A 24,620-nucleotide genomic window follows, 5' to 3' on the forward strand; every position below is an offset into this window, starting at 1 on the left:
AAACTACATTGCTGGTTCTATAAACTAAGGGAAATGATACCTGACCCACTTACCCCAAAAGTTGCTTATGAGATTCAAACACACAAGGTTCTTAATAATTTCCCCTCTAGCGCTCCAAAGGAATAGCACACACTTCCATTGTAACAGGGGCTCTTCCCGGTGATTTGGAAGGCACTGACTGATCCCAGGGAATTTTGGTATTTGAGAATCACATAAAATGATCTTTATGGAATCATTGTGCCAATTCTACAGTTACTACAAATGCAAACTCTAATGTTTGAACAAAGATTTGGGCATGGATAGTCCTTAAAACTTCAACCCTACCAGTTAATTTACAATCTTTGTGGTATGGATGACACTAGACCGAATTCTCTGAAAGGAAATACAGGGGTGGAGAGAAGAAAAATGTGTTTTGGAGGGATTGGGGCAAGGGGTGAGATAAAGTAAAAAACAAAACAGAGATCCATAACCCCCATTCAAAAACCAAAAGTGTAAAACATACAAACCTAAAATCTTTGACGTCTGCATCAATCCCATTCTGCACTGGTAAACCATTGGTCTTGTCCATCACATCACCCTCCTCCTTCAAATCTCCTAGCTTATCTCCATCAAACGCGCCCTTCTTCTTCTTTTCACCTTTGTCGCTTTCATCACTGTCTGCGTCCCTTGGGCCCTGTTTAAAAAATAGCTTCAGCTTCACTAATCATCATCAACTAATGATCAGCCACCGTGGACACCACACTACACTAGATACTAAATTAGAACCGGGGACAGTCTCTGCTCTTTCAGACATTACAATCTAATTAACAGACAACAAGGAGGCAGGAACACTGCAGAAAATCTAGCCAAACAGAGAAGACAGACAGACATTTATGATACGAGAGTTTAGAATAATCTTATCATACTCGGTGTTCCACCATCCGCTTTTTGCCTATGCCTGCCCAGAGCATAGCACAGCACTAGTTTACAACACCTCTCTTATTCCACTACTCTCAAACCTAACTCTGTATAATAAGCAAGAATCCTAGGAAGGCCCTGGTATGACAACTAACGGGATAAGGCAGTGTTTCTCAACCTGTGGGCCGCGACCCCTTTGGGGCCAAACAACCCCCTTCACAGGGGTTGACAAATTCATTAACAGTAGCAAAATTATAGTTATGAAGTAGCAATGAATATAAGTTTATGGTTGGGGGGGTCACCACAACATGAACTGTATTAAAGGGTCACGGCATTAGGAAGGTTGAGAACCACAGAGAAAAGGAGAAGGTTAAACCCTCAACTATAATTCCTGCTTTTCTTTTGTCCTATATAAATTCCTCCCTTAACTTCCAAATATTGAGCTAGGTGGGGACTAAAATTCCAACAGTTATTCTTGACCTTGGAAAATACGCCTTGCCAATCGACACTGCTGCCACCCCAACTGCACCCTGTAAGTCTGTGATCACTCCATAAACAATTCATAGATAGCTGCCTAACTGTAATCTTTGTTGAAGTCTTCAAAATTAAATTAAATCCAACTGTGAAATTCTTGCACCAAAAAGGTTAATTGTCTGCTATCTTCTACTATCTGCCTTTCCCATGGCCAGTTATTCGTGAGACAGATGTGGAAGCATATTTAGTAAAATATTGATGCACACAAAATACCTCTGAATTGCTGGAGCTTAAACTAACTGATGTGCTGCCAGCCACATTTGTGCCCTGTCTTCTAAGGAAATTAAGTCTGTCTCCTCTTACAACATCCTATAAGGAGCCCCGATATAGAAAGCAAATGTGTCTGGATTTGCCAAGGGGAACCTTTTTTTTTAGCAGTGACTCCACATGACACAAAATCATTGGAAGAACTTTTTCAAAGAGTAAGTAACTTTTGCTTTTCTAAAGCTTGTTTGCCCCCACCAATAACTCCCGGTACAGGAAGAAACAAACGCACGTGGATCAAATTCAAACTCCTGGCAAGATCCAATCAGTAAACTTTGTTGCATCGCACTTCGAGCCACCACAATCGAACTTGAGTGGGAGAAAGGCGGTAATGGAGACCAGGAGCAGCAGGTGGCTTTCAACAGACCTTTGGGTGCAAATCTAATGGATGATCTCAGAGTCACTCTTAACGAGATCCCGGGCCCAGAAAGACGTACCACAACTGGTTCAGAACCCATTTTACTCTTAAAGTCGTTCCCTGTTCAAATGTCCGACATGAAAAGAGTTTATGGCTAATAGGGAAAATAAACACACGTGAGAAGGAACTCCAAAGAGAGAGAGAACTCAGCTTCAGATGGCATCAAGATGGTCAATCAATCGCTGGCTGCTGCTGAGATGGGAATCTCAGGAGACCTTTGAAGTATGAGGTGGACAATGGCTCAAAAGGAGTGAATGATAACAAATTAAGTACAACAATGAGACCCAAGAGTGGATGTGGAAAACGAACAGGGCTCTACAGGTTAAAGTTTGTTTAAATATCCAGGAGCAATGGCTCCCTCCATTACTGCAAAGGCAGAGACTGTATTTGTTTTCTTACCACTGACACCAAATACAGTGCCTGGCAGACATCAACAAATATGAACCAAAAGAGTCCTGTCAAACTGATGTGCTAAAATAAGGAGGCGCTTCCCATTATCATCATGATCAAGTGTTTAGACAAGAGTAATGTGATCTAGGTAACAAGCAGCTCTCCCAAATCAAAATCCATTCATGTCAATTCCAAACAAGTAGTTTGGATAAGAATCATCTCAATATCATGCCTAAATTATTTTGCACACAAGCCTACAAAGCAAATCACTGGTTCAGGGGGGACAGGACAACCTCTAATTTCTCACAAGGAGTTCAAAATGTCTAGCCAGTGAGGAGTAAAAACAGGATAAAGCAGCACTATTAAGTTTTACCAACAAGCAAGGTGACTGGTAGAAAAGCTCTTTCCCTAGTGACGCGATGTGATGGAAGCGGGTTTGGGATCGTGGTCCTCATGTAAGGGCTTGGCTGAGAACCTGCTCAGCCCATCTACAAACTTGAAAGTATTGAAGCTCTGGCTTGAAAACTCAGCCACTGACAAGTCGATTCCCAATTATATTTCAAAGGGCTGACTTTTCAAAGATTTCTCTGGGACAGGCTAAGATCTAATACCGTCTAGTATTTTCATACAAAATGCTGCTCTCTGGTTTTCCATTTTGCATAAGCTATTAAAGAGTCTTTAAAGAGTAGTAGGTACACACTACGGGGTAAGGGACCAAAGAAAGACTTCCATTCATGAAGATGTACATTTATGATTGGTACACTTTTCTGTATATAAGTCATGTTTCAATAAAAACTTTACTTAAGTGAACAAAGCTCTAGCAAATCAACAATGGCCCTTAATGAAAAGCAGATTAATTCAGAGTCTGATTTCTGCGTGCCAACAAAAGCACAGTGGGAAGCCATCCTAGCATAACTGTTCTGGATTCAGAAACATGACCGTATTGTGTAAAATAAGCAACTAGTTGCCACGGATGGGTGGGAGGGGGAAAGAGGGATTTATTAACTTAGAGGGGCACTGAGTGTCTGCCAATAACGGTAGAATCATTTGGGAAGGGATATCGGCAAGAGGTGCAAAAGTGTGTAAATAAATGCTACTGACTTGCATGTGCAGAAATGTTGAATCTGCAAATAGTTCATTATACATGGCTTTTATCACAATAAAAAGGTGTTTAAGTAGAGTGATGGTTCATTATGCTACCATTTTGGGTGCTTAAAATTTGCATAATAAAAAGTAATGAGATTATAATTTTTAAAAGAATACATTAAAATGATCTATTACAGATGTGAAGACCCTATAGGAAGAAGAATATTGGTATAAATGGGCTAAGTTTTATGGGCTTTTTCCAAAAAAAAAGGGTATCATAAGCAGGTCCTTAAATTACTGACTCAGGAAGCACAGAAGCGGTTTTCTACCTCCCTGGTCACGGGTCTTTAAATGGGTCATTCTCATCTGTCTTTAAAACAGGAATAACGTGGGAACAAACAAGGTAGAAAAGAATATCAATGAAACAAGGCGTGTACACAATATAGGTAAAGCATTTTATCTAAATGTAATACTACGCTAACAAAAGCTATGGATTTTTAGGTTACCTGTGAGATCCGATGTAAATTTCTAGGTGCCTTCGGTCCAGTGGTAAAACTCTCAAACACCAGTTCAGAGCCAAGCTGGCCCCCGATGGAGGCATTAACATTTTCACAATGACAGTTGTGAAGCGGAATATCACGATCTTTTAGAAATTTATAGGCGTCTAGGCCAACTCCTAGGGATTTTGGTTTATAGTTTTTGAAAATGTTACTTTAAAAGGAAAAAAAAAACTCCTTCGGTGACTCAGTTAAACCAAACTTCCTGTCACTGGGTCGATCCTGACTCCTGGCACTCCCATGGACAGAGTAGAACTGCCCCTGCGAGTTTCCAAGACTTCAAGGCCACAACCTTCTCCCACAGCAGGTGGGTACAAACTGCTGACCTTGTAGTTAGCGGCCCCAACATGTAACCCTCTATAACAAAACATCCACAAATGAGAACCATCAAGTCCAATAGAAACCCGACAAAAGGCAGCTTCAAAGTTTTGTTGTTTCTTTCCTAATTCTCATACATAAAGTACTCAAAAACACACTAGCTAGATGAATGGGGGCAGGGGAGACAAACAAAGCAGGATTAGCAGTAAAGTTTTATTGGAAGTTCCCTTTAGACCAATGTTCAGTATAAATGCATCAGGCCAAGAAACCCGACGGGGGGGGGGGGGGGGGGGGGGGGGAGGTTACAGGTCCGCACAGGTTGAGGCATGTGTTCCCACTGCCAGCCCCAGGACTGGGAGCTGAGCAGACCCAGGCAGAAGCTTGTGCTGCTGACATCAAAGCCTCCTCGCTAAAGTCTCATGTTAAAGAAGGAATACTTCAGGGTAAACCTACTCCTTCTGAATGAAGGCACAGAATCAGTTTAATTCCTCCTCCTCTTAATGCAGGGACCTTCACACAGAGCTCCACTTGGCAGAAGGTACATTCAAGGAGTCTTTCTTCCTTCTTTCTATAAAGGAATGGTTTTTCTTATGTTTCACTCAGAGTCCAGAAACCAGGGCAATGCTGAGAATACTGCTTTCTTCTGCTCACACTTTGTCTGTTCTTCACAACTGCCAAAAAACTAAATGTCAATTTCTTTAAAGTTTAAACCGCTTCTATAATAAATTTTTTAATTAGCATGTTCGAAGTGATTAGCTATATAAACTACTTGAAAATGTAACATCTTAAAGAGAAGCCCAACTCATAAGCCAATAGAGCATTGAAGAAACTAAAGTGGCTACGAGACTAAATTACCACACACTAGAGTTTAGCACTGGCCCCACCACTACTTCCCTGTCTCATTTTTCCTCACCTATAAATGTACAGGGACAAACATCTACCCAAAGGGTTGTAAGCAATTTATCCAATTTTCCCCCAATGCCTTTTTTTCCACAGAAACACCTACTATCACCTCCATCTTTCTTAAGACGTCAAAACTGTTCAATGTTTCCTGTTCTTCTTCCTTGAAAGAAAACTGTTAAGGTTCTAACCTCCAACCACTATATCCCAGATTTTCCTGCCACACATGTACAGAATCACGTATCAAGTATCATGAAGGACTACTATATGCACTGAATCTGACAGACCATTACAGTACAAGATAGACCGTTGTTTTAGATATCATTAAAAAGGAAGCAATGCCAAGGAAACTATCATATACTCTATTTGTAATTTAAAAGATGCTGCCTAATTTCAAAATGCACAAAAGCTGTAGAAATGTGCATTTTAGTAGCAATGTACTATGGTTCCTATCTGGTCCTATTCATAGGAGCCTCATAATCAATCCCTAATGTGCAGAAAGGTAAAAATACTATTTTGCTCTGCTGTGGTAACTACTCGAACCAGGAAAGGTAAAGATGCTTGTTGTTAGTACAGAGAGGAAGGCACAAAGAATGACTCTCTCAAGTATTGGTTTAAGTCTTTACCTTGGCTGTGTCTAAAAGTTTTGCCCAGGAAGTCTAACTTGAGGGTACTCTCCCAAATAGACAGAATTTCTCAATTTGCTCCATAAGCTCTTAGAGCAAATTAATCTCTCCCCAAAATGATGTCTTACAGCAGTGCTTATCTAACTTGAACATGCATAAAAATCACCTAGGGGAGTAAAAAGTGCAGATTTAGATTCAGTACGACTTGGGTAAGGTCTGCAATCCTCAAGCTCCCAGGACACTAATGCTACTGCCTCATTAGTTCTGGGGGGCTTGTTCATATATAACATAGCCACACTAACTAGACTCTTCATTTCTCAAATGAACAGTCAGGCAGCGGAAACACTACCTGCGTGACATTGCACAAAGGCAGCTGACCACAGATTACCTAAAACACATCCTGTGAAGCCTAGGGAACCAAGCCAGCGAGCTTTGTGACTCAAATGAATGCCCATGCACTTGCAGGTACCCTTCAGGTCAGAGAAGAAAATTATCTCTACAGAACAGGAGAAAGACCTCAAGATATTTTTCCTACAGATCCTTCTCCTGCGAAGTTAGAGGACTTCTCACCTTAATCCAAAGCTAGAGTGGTCTTCTCATTTCCCTAGGCACCATAAACCAGCAAGGCCTGTGCCCAATCACATGAAATTACGGGCTCCTTTTTTGACTGACTAGGCTTCAGCCTGTGCGAAGAATATCAGCTAGAATTCTGGAAGGCCAATGACAGGTCCTTAGATGGGCAATTTCACTTAGTAGTTATATCTGACTTTATCACCGCCCTGAAACCAAGCTCCCTAAAATAACAACTGTCTAATTCTGGGGATAAATGAAAGATGTAAAAAGAAAAATCTCAAGGGAAAACTTATTTCTGGCTTGACTAGTGTGTCTGACTCATATGTAATGAATATTACCAATATTTAAGTACATACTAAGAATATAATATTGTTGGATTCTTGTCAGCCTGAAAGAACTCCTATCACAGATGACAAAATACTCATATAGGACTATTTGTGCAATCAAATAAACTTCAGAAAAAGTTGGACCAAGAGCTCATTCAAGCTATAATCAAGAAACAATCACACTGAAAAGGGAAAACACCACTCACCAGCGTGAGTAGAATACTTGAGTTCTGTACAGGCTTCAATCCGAGGCTGACTTGGCTGAGTTTATCTGCTGTCAGCACAGGAGAATGACCCCTTAGGAGTTGAGGTCTACATTTACTGTGTCATCAGAGATGTTATAAGCCCGAATTAACTCCATGACAGTAAACTGAGTTTGCGCTGAACAAAGATAAATGTTTTCAGCTCTCAGGGATTAAAAAGGGCTCCTCATGGCTTCCTGGAGGTAGAGTTCATACAGTCTCCCCAAAAAAGTAAACACAACTGAGTGCTCTGACCCCTAAACTACCTAGTAGCACTCTTCAGAACTGTCCACAAGAAGCAGACATCCTATTTCCTTTGCCTTTGAAGTCAATTGTTTGATAATGAGCCAGATTTAAAGAAAAGAAAGACACCTTTTACAAGAAAACAAATATGACAACCAGAAAGTTCTGGTATCCATAACCAGAGGTTTTGTTGATTGCCATCCATCCTAACCAACAAGATGGAAATCAGGAGAGAGAAGAGCAGCAGAGCAGTCAGAGCCTATGGAGCCGCAGGCCTGTGGTCACCAAAACAGTGGCTTGATAATAAGCACAACTCAAGGTAAAACATGGGTTAATAACTGGTTAATCACAACTCTTTTCTCAGAAAAAGCTGGAAAACAGAATTCGAAATTTCAACTTTATCATTGTGCAAACACAAGAAGTCCAGTAAATTGTCTGACTGGTAACTAACCAGTTACAACTGAGTCAATTCCAGCTCAATGTATGCATGTCAGGGTATGCTCCATAGGGTGCTCAATGGCTGATTTTTCCAAGTTCTATCATCAGGCCTTTCTTGCTAGGCACACTTCTGGGTGAGCTCAAACCTACAACCTTTTTAACAGCAGCCTAGTACATTAATCATTTGTATCTTTCTCACCTCATCTATTCTGAAGTGATCTTTTCTGGTCACAGTACACTACAGAGGAAATTCACCTGTCTCCCAAGACAACTAAAAATAGAACCACCTTTTACAAAAGCAAATACAAGACATTGAACCCACAAGATTCACCTTCGGTCATAAAGTATTCTTCTAATAACATGCCTTTAAAAAAATTTTTTTACAAGTCAATGTATTTCTTTCTTCTAGTTTCAATTATTTTTCTGCCTCCTATGACGTTCACAATAACCCAGACACATGTCATCTGGCCCACCCAACAATGAAAAGCTGTTCACACACATGACAAGTTATAGGTTCTGAAAGGTTCCAGCTCACCACACTAACTACTTATTCATGTGTGACACTCACTGACTTGAATCTTAACTACAGGAAATAACTGAAAGTTAGGAGTAGCAATTAGAAGGTAGCACTTTCTCAGAGTACTCTCCATTCATGAGGAAAGTGTAGGGCAGAAAAAGAGGTCAGCTTGGGAAAAGGTTAAACAAGAGAGAAGTAACTCCCTTCTTCCCATAGAACAACCAGCAAGTACCGTAACAATATGGCTTGATCCCATTCTTCACATTCAAGAGAAAGAACTCCTTCCCAAGGAGCCTCTTAGAAAACTCAAATAAAGGAAGCCAATCTGATCACAGAGCCTTGGTGGCACTGTGGGCTAGTCTGAGGTTCAAACACAAGATCTGCGTTTCAAACCCAACAGTCTCTCCATGGGGCAAAGACAAAGGTTGCCGACTCTCATGAAGATATACATGGTGAATCTGAATACTCAATGGCAGTTGATTTTATCTGATCTACAGGGAATGAAACCTGCCTAAAGTCTTAGCATAGTCAAAAGACCAAGAAGCCATCAGGTCAATTTTAGAATGACCACTATTCAAGACAAAAGCCCTAGTTTAGTCCCTTAACCTTCCCATGGGTAATGATACAAATAAAAAGATCCCCAGTCAGGTTAAATTCCTCACACCAACTAATAAGCAAAAGCCTAAAAGCCAAACTAGTCTCTTGAATTAAAGAAGTTCCATAACCTGATCTAATTGGCTTTTTCCTTTTTTAATGTAGTGGTAATGAAGCTAGAAGTCCTAGCCACAATCACTGTCAGTCCAAGCAGTGTCTGTCACATCTGAAGAAGCCCTGGTGGCACAGAGGTAAGTGCTCAGCTGCTAACCAAAAGGTCAGTGGTTCGACCCAACAACTGCTGTATATGAGAAAGCCGTGGCACTCTGCTTCTTTAAGATTACACACTCGGAATCCATCAGCAGTTCCACTCTGTCTGTCCTATAGAAGTCATTAGGAGTCGGAATCAACTTGACTACAATGAGGTTAAGCGCTTAAGACAAAGGCTCAAGGGTTACTATAAAAACAGAAGGCACTCATCGGGTCAAATTCCTCACACCAAACTGGTCGGTCTCAGATTAAGAATTTCAATTAGTTTTTCTACTTTTTCAGGAGAACAGAAGTTTAAAGCCCTAGCTATAGTCACTGTCCGTTGTGACCTGACTAGAGTGAAGTCTCATTCCACATGGATTGTGGTTACCTTATGTGTAACCTGTATTCTTCATGCCAGCCAAGTCAAGAATCATCCATTTAATGTCCACTAACAATGTAAAGCATCGTACTTGTCATCTGTGGAATCTATTCCTCCAAAAAAAATTATTATTACCATATATGCTCGAGGATAAGTCGACCTGAATATCAGCTGAGGCACCTAATTTTAACACAAAAACTGCAATTAAAATGTGCTAAGAAACTAGGCTTATATACAAGTGTATAAGGTATTACTCAACAGAACCTTAAATTGGACTAAGGAAACAGAACAACACCTCTGATCTGTAGTAACAGGCATATTACAGTGGGGAACAATTGCTATAAGATAAAGGAGGAAAAAGTTATGGAAGCACAATTATTAATATGAGAGGGCCTTGAAGTTTGTGGGGAAATGGGATTAAAAGATAATGGAGTGTTTCTACCAACTCTGGGAAGAAAGAAGACCCCTGACATGATGGCCAGCAGGAATAAGCCCACAGAGACTTCAGGGAGAAGTGGCCTTGCCAGGGCAGAAAACAAGGTGACTCATGAGAAGAAGTGGGAGCACAGATTCAGGGTGCCCTTCATGGCCTTCCTCGCTGTGACTAACAAGATGAAATATTAAATGAAGAAAACGGAAATGCATCTTGAGACTTCTGGGTACAGAAATGCAAGAAAGACCATGATTCAAATTAGAAAAGTGATCCAAGATGCCTGCAGAAGACTGCTGACAGCAGAATTACTGTGCTGCCTATAATTTAGCATCAGACCGGCAAATGAATTGAAGAACTAATCAGAAGAAAATTACAGATAAAGAATTAACAGAACTTCGAACTTCCTGACAGCCTTGGTCTGAGAAACAAAGCTGTTCAACAAACAGAGCCCAACATGGTTTTATAATTACGGCCTCGCTGGCAAAACAAGAATGAACCCACATACCATATCCATTATAAACATCCTTGGCTTTTCACAAATCACAGCCCTCAGTCTGGAATTACTTATTGTCATCCAATTTCGGCTTTCTTTGTTCTTTCTTTTGCTGCTTGTATTTTTACTATAAACCAAACAAATTGTTTTCCGGTAGACCAATCAATTGAGACCCCAGTTCTTACCTCACATTATGATGTATGTGTTATGAAAAATACCACTTCTTCATTTTTAAAAAGTTTCATTTACACCTTCTACTATGTTTTCTGGGCTCTAATTATAATTAAAAGTTTTTTAATATCCTATATGTGCTATGAATAGCTAAGGACACTCAACAGGCATATTTTGCTTTAAGAAAAAAAAAAAGAGAGAGAGATAGGAACAAGTTCCTCAGGCCAACTTACAAATCCTCCTTTTCTTAGACAGGAATCGCCCGGGGATGAGCTCAACACATACTCCACCATGCTAACGCCTAGTCCCCCACTCTCCGATCGTGGGGACAGTACAGAATTGACCTCACTGTTCACATGGAAATTCTGACCAGGTCTTCTCTGCACCATGATTGGCTGGGAAACTGAATGATCTACAAAAAAGATACACAAACATGATACAGTGCAGCCAGAGGCCCAAACAAATTATGAGTGATGTCTCATGGATAAACCAATGACTGGGAATCAGGACACGCCTGCCATGGTCAGCAGAGCCTTACCTCCTAATGCATTCTTCCATAATTATGCTATTCTACATAGGCTAAGGAATCAGAATACACCTCATTTGTCAAGGAAAGCACAGGAATACAGCAATACACATGGCTAGCTTATCTAGCTAAATGGGTAAATTAATGGTTGGTTCCCATCAGGTAGCAGAATTTCCTTTTAATATGTGCTTTTGTTGTTAATGTTACAAAAACAAACGTGTTTTTTACTGTCCTTAAAACACACACACACACACACACACACACACACATACACACAACCTAATCTTATCTTTTGTTGCTGCCTCCCTGCCATTGCGAGGCTCCATTCTTGCATTGTGCTCAGACTGCACAGGGCCATGTCGACTTTGGGTGTTGTGTCTCCTCCCTCTCTACTGTCCCTTCCTGCTGCTGTCAGTGTTTCTGCTCTACAAGTCCCCTCAGGCCTCATCACGGAGAGTGGGTCAGAAGAGTGTGTGTGCCCAATGACTGGATTGGACCCCAACCGTATTTAAAAAGCTCAGCCACACAAAGTGCACAGGGGCAGGGCTGGGGGGAGGGGGTGAAACATAAACTTCAAAAGGCAGGCATGGATTTTCTAATTCCATGGATTGCTTACAGCAATACAGAATAGGATGTCAGAGCTGAAATTGTGGTCATTTCAAATAAAATTATTCCCCTGTAGCTAAAACCTCAATAAAAACTGAAGAATCGCTCTTGTGTTATTTTTTTCATAAATTACATCAGATAAGCTCCTTAATGGCAATTTATACCACAGGACAGGACATTGCTTGACATGCGTATGTCACTGATGTAAAAGTCATGACTTGCCAGGTGTTGAGGAAAGGAGCTCTAAGACAGGCATAAATCACAGTACAGATGCTAGATCTAGATTACCTGATGTTCCCCAGGCACTGTCTCGCCATTGATCACCCAGGAATATTCCTTTTGGTCCATCTTTGCTGGATTCATCTGTTTCCCAAAACTTTTTACCTGGCAAGAGCTGCTGCAAATTAAAAATAATAGATGCTTTTAAAGAATTCATAAAGGATGGAAAGTACAGCAGTCAACACTTTCTTTTAGACAAGGGTACTGAAGATGCTCATGTGCCCTGAAGGTCTTTAACCAGTGTTCTGAGTCCACCACTCAGGGCTGGAACACACTAAGTAGTCAGTAAGTCATACAGACAGCTAGGGCTTGTGAGGGGTGCGCAGATCATACCATCACAATGGAGGGAGGTTTGGCTTAAGTATCTAGAATTACTCACTTTAGAATCTATCCTATGATTTTTAAGGAGGCAAAGAGTATTAATGTTAACCTACAAGCCAACTGCTTCCTACGATGACTGCTCTCACTCTAAAACAAAGTGCCTACAACTATGGTACCACTTCTGATCATATATATATATGTACCGGCTGACCAAAGTTATTCAAGCTGGAGTCTGAACAGATTTATACATTTATAAATCACCTCCTTGATACATCGATCCTAACTGTTAACAAGACACTGTCATTACCAGAAAAAGGAAAAAGGAAAAATAAACAAAACAACTTCCCAACCACATTATTAACCTGTTCCAAGATTTTGGAAGATAGAAAAAGCTATTCCCCTATTACTGGCAGAGAAATAAAACCTCTTCTCTTCTACCTTCACAATAGGTGGTAATGTCATTAAAGAGGCTTCACAAGCACTTCAGACTCCATAGAAATGCAGGTTTTATCACTGGCCTTGAGCCCAACTTTAAACTGGCTTCAACTAAAAGGTGCAAAGCACTTTTCAAACAAACACAGTAGAGGCCTTTTTGGGCACACAATCAAAGCATTAAGGACATGGCTTACAAAAGTAAAATTCCACTAGATTTTGGTCATCAGTTTTTCTCATTACAATGCATACTCTTTATTTCTCTAGCTTTGTTTTCGAGGGCTATTGCCCAGGGAACTGATTGGTTTGCGATAATACCTTATTATCTCTCTCGATATATATACCTTATTATATACTGAATTTAAGAAAAAGCACATGTGAAGACTTGAATTTCTCAGAAACTAAAAAACCAGAAAGCAGAAAACACTGACACTCGCATGTATCAATGACCATGAAGGAGTAACTCAATGCTGCCCTCGCTAAAATAAAAGCCTAGTTTTGAGGCTTCTCAGCATCATGGTAATCTATCTTTAATGCTCTATCAGGTCTACCTCATAGACACTGGTTATTACCTGGACCAATGCAGGTTTCCATACACTTCTCTTCTGGTTCTAATTTGCTTATTTTCTCATCAAATAAAATTGTGATGAAAGACACCCTTTGATCAACATTTCTTTAATTGCATAGTCACATAAATTTACTTACTTGGAGAGAAGCTGTCAATTCCTAGTATGCCTCTGAGGTGCATTCCTGAAGGACCCTGCTGGGCTCTTAACTTGGGGGGGGGGGCATGGAGGGAGGAGCGGGCAGCGGGTAGTAAATGCAGAGAGAACCAAGTCAGGAAACCCTGGACTAGCCAACTCTGAGACCAAATTACTGACTTGCTCTGAACCTTGCTGTTTTCCTGACAAAGTATTTCTCAGGTTGCTGTAGTTGAAGATATTGTTGATGAGCCTAGCACAAAGGTTGCCATGAACCAGGTTTTCAAGGAATGGTAGTGGGTGTATTCAATGGTTCAAGCCTAGGCAAATAGCTCTCAATTCACAGAAGGGGCAAAGAGCACGAATGTAAACTATGTATGGGAGAATTTAAGAAGTCTTGTTTTTACTTTTTTTTCCCCCATTGAGTTCAAAAAGGACCTCTCAGATACTTACATATATTTATTTCCCCATTAGTTGTACCCTTTCCATTTGGCATTCTGGTTTATCACTTCTCTTTTAAAGGAAATGTGAGCAGAGTCCCCCTATGTGTACCACAAAAAACAAGGTCAACTCAAGGGGGACCGCACTTGTTGATCAATGTTCCATATAACAGTGGAAAGAGGGTAGATGATCAAAAACATCGCCCCTTCATTTTTGAAGTACTCATGGCTTACCACAGAAACTCAAGATATCTTTGTTCAAACCTCAGAGAACAGCTACTGCACATACCAGTCACCTCTTGGAAATACAGTTTTGCTGCCATCTGTCTAGCTGTTTACTGAAAGCTGTGTCCCTCAAGCTCAAGATTGCAAAGCGGACTTTTGGGATCCTGTAATTCTTCACTGTAGTTTGCAAAGTTGTTATAATATGCCAAGCTAGCAGAAGCAAGGTTGTCTGGGACAAATTCTCTCAAAACTGAACAACACAGAAAATACGAATGTGCTTCAAAGAATTTATGGGAAAATGGAATTAAAAGAAAGTGGGGGGAAGAAAAAAGAAAGTGGAATTTTCAATGAACTTTTGAAGTCTTCTTGTATGCAGTCAGATGTTGTATTGTTTTAAAGATTCTACTTCAAAGTAATAATAATTAAAATAAACACTAAAACCTATTGTTGTCACAATTCCAACTCAGGGTGACCCAACGTTAGGGAAAGGTTTTCCCTGAGTAGAATCTTACAGAAAAGAATCATCCTCTGCAGGGTGAGTTTTGAACTGTCAATTTTTGGGTAGTAGCCAAACACAAAGCATTTGCAAGCGCCCAGGGACTTTCTCAACAACTTCCTGGTTTAGACACTAAGATGTAATGATTTCTTTCATCAATAACTGATACAAATAGGTGCTAGAAGCCTCCGAAAATACTAGAGACAACTCCATACAGTGAGACCAACTCTATGAACGAAAACAGCAGTGAGTGGGGAAGGGTTTGAAGAGGGTGGCAGTGCTCTGACTGGGGGGGGGGGGAGGGGCGTGGCTGCTTGGGTGCTCTCAAAATGTGAAGCAAACAAACTGCTGCTGAGTGTACCCAGGCAAGAACACAACCAAGCTCAGCAAAGCTTAAGAGTCTCTGGCTATTTCACAGCAGCTGCTGTCAAGTCTGACTGTGGCGATTCCTGTGTAGCAAAGTATAGCCGTGCTCAACAGGGTTTCCAAGGCTATTTTTTAGGAAGTAAATCTCAGAAGACCTTTCTTCCAAGAAACCTCTGGATGGACTTGAACCGTCAATCTTTTTAGCAGACAAGCATATTAAGCTTCAGTACCACCCAGGGACTGGAAGAAACAGAAAATCTAATGTTTTACTTTCCTCCAAAATACATCGATCTATATCCCTGAGTTGTTATGTGCTAAGCAATTTCTGAAATGACTCCAAGTGACCTCTGCCTCCTGGCAGACTACATTCCACACGTAACCCAATGAGACTTGTTTCTGAAGAAAAATACAGCAAAAAGTGATAGTGTGATTTTCTTTTTCTTTTAATCATTTTATTGGGGACTCTTACATACAGCTTTTTATTATCACAATCCATACGTCCATCCATTGTGTCAAGCACATTTGTACATGTTGCCATCATCACTTTCAAAACATTTTCTTTCTACTTGAGCCCTTGTATCAGCTCCTCATCCCCTCCCCCCCAATGGCGTGACTGTCAAGATGAAGATACAAAGATCTTCCTTGCTGCTTGTACTCTTCAATGGTGCCCTCTTGCTTGCTCACTTGGATAAGTCAGCTGTTATGCTGGGAGCTGCCCTATGGGAAAGCCCAAATAACAAGAAGCCAAGAAAGATCTCTGGCCATTCATTAAGAAGAGAGGTTCTCCATCCAAGAACCCCAAAAGAACTGAATCCTGGCACATGAGCTGAGAGGCCAGCTCTTTCCCAATAAGTCCTGAGATAATGCAGTCCCAGGTGACACCTTATTTACAGCCTGTGAGGGACCCAGAAATCAAGGAAGTACCCAGCAAAACTACACCTAGGCTCCTGACTAAAATAAGCCAAAGGGCTTAAGCAACCATGTTGTTTTAAGCCACTGAATTTAGAGTGTGTGTGTGTGTGTATGTGTGTGTGTGTGAGAGAGAGAGAGACTTTTCAGCAACAGTTAAACACATAGTTAAAAAGTATGTAGACAGCCCTTTCTTACATTCCAAACATTTCATTGAGAGCTTGCTTTCAAGTAACAAGTCTTATCCCATTTCTTTTTTGTCTTTTTCCCCCCCACTCCCAGCCCCTCATTTCTAATACATAAATTGAAATACTGGAAAATTTTTATATTTATATTTTATATTTGTCACATGGCATCTTTCTGCATTAAAAAGAATCACTGACTTTTTAAATTCTGCAAAATTAAAGGCTTAACCTATCAAGCTTACCGAGAATTAGTAGCAATCATTTGTTCTAGAGCGACAACTACAAGGAAGGCATCTAACTCTTCCAGTCTGATCATATTAAACAGGATGGAATCCACTGACGATGAAATAGAGAGGTGATGTGCTACCCAATAGTAATTTTAAAGCCAAGAGCCAACTCTAAAGGTAATATCTCCACAGGGTTGGCTGGAACATTCTAGCTCACCAAGCCACTGGCATAACCATCAAGAGTGGCCAAAATTATACTCATATCATACCTAAATTTGATCGAGCCATTTATGTACAATAAGTGTATGAAAACTGGAGTACCAGTAGAACAGTGGTTAAAGGTGCCAAGTATGCAAACTCACCAACCACTCTGTCAGAGAGATGTAGCAGTTTGCTTCCACAGACATTTACAGCTTTAGAAGCCCAATATGAAAGGATGCTTCCTGCTTGTTCCACCAAGAACTTGGAACTAAAGACTGCCCTTCAACAGGGCAAAAAGCCAAAGATCACAGAAGAAATTTATGAAGGTCACTTTAAAGAGTGATTAAGCAGCAAACAGATACAGAGATTCAATAATTTTAAAGGAGGATAATGGAGAATAGGAACTAGTCCAACAAAAGCAAAGGAAACCCAGGAATTCAGATGTTTAGGGAAAGGGCATAAGGAGGTACCAAGTCTATTCCTAAACAAGCAACTCTGCATCAGGCTAGATAATAGCTTGATGACAGTAGCCACTAAAATCCAAGTAACTTCGCTCAGAATCTGCTTACTAAGCAACTTTTTTTTTTTTTAGGAGAACTTGGCTTCCTCCTATATCTAAGTCACAGAATGCAATTATCCTGTCCACTTGGAGGTTACTACTTCTCTTTATGAATTAATTAAGGAACACTGTTGTTTTTATACATTACTTATTAGTGTAGAACAATTCCATAATCGAATTATCTTTAAAATTACTAATAGAGTCCATTTAAAGATCTGAAAACCTGGACTTGGGAGGATCCGCTTTCCCCTGAAATACAGCCAGACCTGGTATTCTTCCTTGAAATGCCCCAGTCATAATGGTCTCCCAATAGGCTGTTCTCAAGTTTATAGGAGGGAGTGGGGAACCTGAGATTTTGTAAAAGAAAAGCAGACATTTATTTACAAAGTAAAGCAATCGGTAAGCTCATTCATGAGGTTTCTGGGGTACATAATCAGAAACCAAGCACTGGTTCACAAGGAGTAATGCCCACTTGTTTGGACTCACCTGAATGTTTTCTTTTTCCATCTAATGAAGTTGATAATACACAGAGCCTCTCTTGTACAGTCACTCCTCACATAAACCTCCAGTAAGAACCTCTCAAAACACTACAAAACACTCAAAACCAAACAATACAGGGCTAAGAAAACCATGCACCTCTAGGCTTCATCGTTTTAAGAAGTGCACTGTTTGAGAACAGATTGGGAGTAGGTGGGGGAGGCAAACCAAGAGCCTTTATGTCAACCACTTGTGTTTCCAATTCTCTCATTTGTTGAGCAACACTGTTTACCCTTAGCGTCTCACTTCATCTTGAGATTGACCCTCTGGGCATCTACCAGGCATTGTGCAAAATCGAGGGGGAGGGGGGATGCGTTGGAAAAATATGCCAAAGAGCAGTTCGTTTACAAAGTCTAATGAAAGAAAGACAAAAGGAAAAGTTGCTGTTTTGTTTTTTGGTTTTGTTTTTAATGGAACCAGTTACCTTCAAGTAGCCGACTTAAAATTTTGTTTAATTACTATTAATCCATTTTGTGAATTGCCTCATTGTTAGCAGGTTTGTCTACTATGAGCATTTATTTTTTTCTATTTAAATTAGCTATATAAAAAGTACGAATCAGAGTTTCTTTAAAAAGTAATGTAAGTGAATAAAGCTCATGAGCATTCTGAAATGGGGGGGACCCTTAACTCCATTCAGCCTCAGTTTTAACAAGTATAAAATAGACTGCTATGAAGATTAAATGTGATGGTGTAAAGGGCCAAAACAACATTAAACTGATGGTAACCACTCAAAGAGTAAGCTTTTACTCTACTCTTAAATAGCTTTCACACTAGCAATAGTTTGACAATGAAATGTCTTGAGTACACAGCTACTATGTAGGGAACACATCGCCCAGCGGCTTCAAGAAAATGCCCTAAAATGAAAAGCCCTCAACAGCGTGCACCAGGTGCAGCCGGGGAGTGTGGGCTAAGCGCTCAACTGCTGATCGAAGGTCAGTGATCTGAACTCATCTACTCTCCCAGAGAAAGACGTGATGGGGAAAGCCAACACTGAAGGAGATACGACGAGAACTATATTCCTTAACTCATAACAGAGGGAGCCTGGAAAGCTGGTATTCCACGGTAAGTTACAGGTAAAGCCCAAGTACATTATCCTGCTTTAAATATCATTGCCTCCAGGGCAGATGACTCCTTCAGGACCAGTGATGAGAGTGGCGCTGCCTGGAGGGTGGAAAGAACGTGGGGTAGAAACTGATTACAAGAAAGCACGTAGAGCCTCTTCCCTTGGCGAGGGACAGCAGAGAAGAAGGTGGGGGGGGGGGGAGAAGTTGGACAGTGTAATATATGACAAAATAAAAATAATTTATGAATGATGAAGGGTTCATGAGGTAGGGGGGAGTGGGGAGGGAGGGGGAAATGAGCAGCAGATATTAAGGGCTCAAGTAGAAGGCCAATGTTTTGAGAATGATGATGGCAACAATGCACATATGTTCTTGACACAATGGATATATGTATGGATTGTGATAAGAATTGTACAAGCCCCCAATAAAATTATTTTTAAATAACTATCATTCCTATAGATTCTCCCCTTAACTCTGCAGCCGTAGAGTGAGCACATGGCTGATTCTATCAGCCCTATGAAGTGGACATTATCCTTGTGCTCTCTCTTCCCGCTGTGACACCCAACCCGCCATCCCTACGCCTTCTCCCAAGCTCAGGGACCTTAATGAAGTTACCACCCACCTTGTGGCACATGTAACTACTAAATATGCATGTCCTGTGGCTACCTATAAATGTCCCAAGATAGTAAAGGTTCTCTCTCACTTCTCCCAGTTCCATGTGGTCCATCAAGAGGAGCTGGGTGTGCATGCTACCACTCTTTCTCCTATCTTTCTTATCTTCTATTACTTTACTATCATCTTTCTATATTAGTACAGATGCACCTTCTGGCCTTTCGGTTGTTGGAGGCTGGTTTCCTCTGATAGTGTGACATTCAGCTTCCTAAAAGAGCCGCTGGGACACTGTAAGCAGTAAGTCTACTCTCGGGGCCACCATGTGTCGGAACAGACTCCATGACAATGGACAACAAAACTCTGCAAGAAAAATGATCACATCTTTGCCGAGGAAAAATGGTTATGGGGGATGTGACTTATAATGTACCATCATTAATATTTGTAAAGGGAAACATCAGTGGTTTGCTAAATGTGCGCTCCAACTACTCGGTATTAGGCAATACACTCAATGCATGTTGTATACAGCCGTCTCTGAGCGGAGACTTGGCTCCTTGAGAAGTACCACTCAGTGGATGCTACCAAGCCGACCAGCATGATCAGGGATGGTCTTGTATCTGACAACGCAAAAACAAGCTGAGTGTCACTGGGATCTAGCCAAAGCAGGAGTCAAATACCTGATATTTATCTAATTGGTGAGAAATAGCTGCCGCCCCCCCCGGGGGGGGGAGGCTCTTAAAATACCCAGTTTACTTTAACTTCTTTAATTAAAATAATGTAACATCAGTTCAGAAAATGGGCCTTTCAAGAAATGAAATGGAGTATACGTGTTGGAATGTGACCTAGTCGGGCTCTAACTCATGAAAGATTGTATATACATTTTCAGAAGGTCCTTCTCAGAACTTTGATTCCCTAGGGATTTATGTGGCCCTCCCTACTACTGAGGAGTGTTGTGAAACCAAGGTGGAAAACATACAAAGTGCTTTGACAACTACCATGAATTAGATGTTATTACTAAAGTTTTAACAAGAAACCGTTATCTTACTCCATTAAACGTGTAGAAAACCAGTGTATTTTACAAGGCTCTACACTAAACACACACGGCAAGTCCCGTTTGAATGTGTCAAGCCCGTACGTGTCCAGAGTGTGGCGCACTCCTGAGAGCTTACTCCAACAAAATTTAAGAGAAGATATTCTACATTCCAAGTGATTAGAAGAGCAAACAATAGGGAGAAGATGAAATATTCAACAATAAGGTAGGTAGTTGCAGAAAAATGTATGGTCTCCAAAAATAGCTATATTGACTAGAGATAATATTTATGAAATCACATTTGTACATATAAAGACTACCTTTCCTTATGCATCTTTCCCTTTGATGAAAGACTCAAAAAGAAAATTTGAAATCGTTGCTTTATAGTGCGGTAGGATGTTAGAGCATAGTTTTGTTAAATACACTTTAACTGTGGTTTAGAATTTAGTTTCTAACAAATGGAAACTAGGATTATGGTGTTATGCAACTCACTATAAATAAGGCATTCTCTTTTTCAAGCAGGTACAGTGCACCTGAACATAATTTCAAAACACCAATTAGTGCCAACTTTATGGGCATGGTTCATAGAGTATTTTTAGATGTTTTAACCAAGCAAATATATCAAATTTCTGATTCACTTTGAAAGCAGCAGCCTAATTCAAGAAATTGAACATACACAGTGATTTCGTGGAAACCAGGATTTTTTTAAATTAAAAGTCAATATATAAATGAACAAAGAAGTTGGGCTTTTAAAAAACTTTCTTCTCTTCCAGTTAAGCACTATGCACTGTCAAAATCTCACTTCTCTCACCACCCCCAGCCAGTCCTGGGGCTTTGGGGCTCTGCTCAAGGAAGTTCCTCTGGGACATGGGGGCACAGTGAATGGGGGGGTCCTTTGCTGGGCATGCCTACGCAGTAGGGTAATGCCGGGCCCCTCTAGGGTTTCTCGTATAGGCTCCAATGAATTTCTTCCCTTTTGCTTTAAAAACAAAAACACCTCACTTCTCATTATCTCTATGTATTAAAAAAATGCCCTGCATGAAGACCACTTTAAAATATAAAAGGGGCCTCACAAAAACTTCACGGAAAAAAATCCCATTACTTCTGTTCTAGTTTTCCACAAAATTTCTGAAGCCCCCTCATTTTTTGTCCTGTTTCATTTAATACAAATCACAAAACTGTCTAAGAATATCTACTATTGTTTCTTCATATGTCATAACAATGTAAACTTCTACACGTTTAAATTAATTATTCTGTATGGCAAGATGATTACCAGTGAAAACAAATTACATTAACAAACAAATGAACATTAATGATCTCTGACTAAATATTCCTTTGGCTGAAATCTAATGCATTCTTTTTTAAAAAGGTTTATTTTTTTCACCATTACAATTATGCAATGTGAAATTAACAATGTTTTAAAGTATTTTCCATAAGTACTAATGCCTTTTAATACTTATACAAGTGGATTGTTGCAGATGAAGCTAGGTTAAAATTTAGCACCATGTCATTTGATCCATTTAAATTTGTTCTGGTTTTTAATAAATACTGCTTTCTGTTCAATTAATGCTTTTATCTGTTTTACTTTGTTGCTCTTATTAGTTTTTGGTTGTTTTTAATTTATTTTGTATATGAACTCCAAGATGGGTATTAATAGACAGTGGCAAGATTAATGGTTCCTTGGGGGTTAAAGGGAAATGGGGGAGCTAATAACTATGGGTACAAGAACGAAGAAACTGCTCTTAAACCAATTGTGGTGGCTGTACAACTCTCCTTGATGGGACTGAACTACTGAATTGTATGGTATGTGAACTATCACATAATTCATGTGCCAATAAAACTTTAAATAAATAATACTTCCACTACTAAGGATGAAATCACACAAATGACTGGGGCCTAATCAAAATGGAGGTAATCTGATCTCTCCCACATCAGAAAATGCAACATTGTTTTTCTTATTGGGAGGAAGGGGGAGCACTGTTCAAAAAATTAGAAAGTTATGAAGTACATCCTGGGGTCAGAAAAGCATTATCTGAATATACCCTGAGGTGCACGGCTTGCATTGACCACCAGTAGCAATAGCGGAACCATCTTTGCACTGTGCTATAAAAGGACATAAAGATTCAAAGGGGGAGAGGGTAGGGAAAAAAGATAATCTTACCAGGGATCAAATTGATCTAATCCAAGGCAGCCTAAAATAAGCGCACTGCCTAATAGTTTAGTACAGGCTGTTACACATCTTACTACAGATGAGAATAGAAACCACATCCAAGCAAGGAAAAACTAAGCTGAGGCCAAGACGGCTCAAGAAATGACTTCAAGGAGGGACACCAGGGTTTAAAGTGAACAGGACAACGAAAACCTTTCCACAAAGGACAGACTTGAAAGCAAGCCGAGTGGGTCAGGGGCATAGGCTCCATGGAGCACCAATGAACTGAGTGCTAATCCAATAAATAGGGAGCAACATAATAAAAGTTCTTTTAAAAAGAAAGTCTGTCTTCACTGCCATAATTCACTGTTAATCCTGAACTCCCTTTTACATGGAAATGTAGACAAGTTGCTGTCACTGCTGGTTACTAGGAGTGAACTTCTTCTACTTGATGAGAGCCTACAGCAGTGTAGACAGGCTCTGGTTTTCAAGGTCGTGACCTTTCACACGCACATCACTGGGACTGTGTTCACAGGAGGCTCTGGGTGAGTTTGAACCCTTTTGGCTAGCAGTCAATCACTTAACCACTTGTGCCACTCAAGACCTAAACAGACAGGTCTGACACGCTTCCATGAAACAGGATGAGCGGGAAGCTTGGAGACTAAACAACAGGTTCGTGTAGTAATAATACAGGCAAGAGATGGGCAAAGATCAAAGTAATGCTTAGATGGCTCTCAGCTTTCGGAGCACGAAGCAAAAGAAGGGCTTACGTCGTTTCGTAAGTTCGATTCCTATCCTGTTAGGATGATTAAGATGAAGCCACCAGTATAAGACACAGCAGTCCTTTCAGTCAGACAGCACCCAAGTATAGAGGAGTTGTGTTACTGCATGCGTTATATAAAGGGTATAGCTCTGAAGAGGCCCTGAAAAGCCAGAGGGGTAATGGGAGGCAAAAACAGCAATCTAGTAGAGGGAACAACATTTTTGTAGTTCCTAAAATTTAGGACAACTACAAATGAGCCAGACTTGAAAACAGTAGGCTCTTCAATCGATAACTACTGTTTAAGTCCAAAATGCACTCACTTCACAGAATCACAAAGGTTTCCCAGTGCTCTTTAGCACAGCAAAGAACATAATCACTGTCAACAACTTCACCTTTGAAAGCACACACACAAAAGACTAAGTTTGTATTTTATAAAGCATGCTCTCCAGCCCCTCAAACTCAAAGCCTGCTAGCAGCCTGGACCTCTTGTTATTTTATTGTAAATCAACCTGGAGACAAGCTCCACTAATCCTTTCTCCACTGCACACTCCAACCTAAATCCACTGGGGGGGGGGGGGTCTTTCTTTATTCCTACTTCAATTTACTAGAATAAAAAAATTATCTTTTAAAAAAGACCTCCTAGACTGACAGGGGCGTAGGTTCAGAAAATGATGCCAGGGTTTTCTACATGTAAGTAAACAGAAGATTATGTTTGAAATGACTATCAATAAGGCCATATTTGTATATATGCCTAAAAACACTGGTCTGATCTGTAGCGAGACCACATACATGCTACAATAGGTGTCATTAATAATTACAAAAATAATTGTCTAAGGAAAGAGCCTTCACCTCAAGTTTGGAACCAGTCCTCAAACCCACTACAAACCTAGTCCCAGCCTCAGAGTATGTTCCTGAACTTACAAGGCAGAGATCTCAATCCACCAGATGTGAACATGAGTCCACAAGAATTGTAGGGTGTCCCTTTAGAACATTGTGATAAAAAATATTCCAGACGAATCTGTACCGAAAGGAGGATAATGCAGAACCGGGCATTAAATTCTCATATACTCCAACTCCAGTCTTTCTGGAACAAAGGGCTTAGATGAACTTATTAAAGTACTGCTGTAACGCCTTGAAATGAAAATATCTCCTGAAACCTTTTTATAGCCAAACAATAGGTTAGCTTACCTAATAAAGAATGATTGCCTTATACATTAAACTCTTGAGAACCATCTATATTTGATCAAATATACAACAGCAACTCCAACGAATAAATGGAAGTCTCAGAAGGAAGTGCACTTATGTTTGGGGAGTAGGGGGAGAAAAACTCAGAAAAGGGGGAGGAGA

General features: G+C 40.3%; 1 protein-coding gene across 10 annotated transcripts in view; it reads right to left on the reverse strand.

The window, feature by feature from the left end:
* The window catches only part of PUM1 (pumilio RNA binding family member 1), a 138,815-nt gene that overhangs the window by 62,206 nt on the left and 51,989 nt on the right, over window positions 1–24,620 (reverse strand). For 7 of the 10 annotated variants that reach the window (XM_075553290.1, XM_075553285.1, XM_075553281.1 and 4 more), the window contains exons 4-6: window positions 12,072–12,180; window positions 10,885–11,063; window positions 507–673 (exon numbers count right to left, since the gene is read on the reverse strand). In XM_075553290.1, the coding sequence (XP_075409405.1) occupies window positions 507–673; window positions 10,885–11,063; window positions 12,072–12,180 (455 nt within the window). The remainder of the gene's footprint in view (window positions 1–506; window positions 674–10,884; window positions 11,064–12,071; window positions 12,181–24,620) is intronic. The other 3 variants (XM_075553309.1, XM_075553306.1, XM_075553267.1) reach the window with 2 other exon arrangements.

The sequence above is a fragment of the Tenrec ecaudatus genome, chromosome 1 (assembly GCF_050624435.1).
Source record: "Tenrec ecaudatus isolate mTenEca1 chromosome 1, mTenEca1.hap1, whole genome shotgun sequence".
Taxonomy (NCBI): Eukaryota; Metazoa; Chordata; class Mammalia; order Afrosoricida; family Tenrecidae; genus Tenrec; species Tenrec ecaudatus.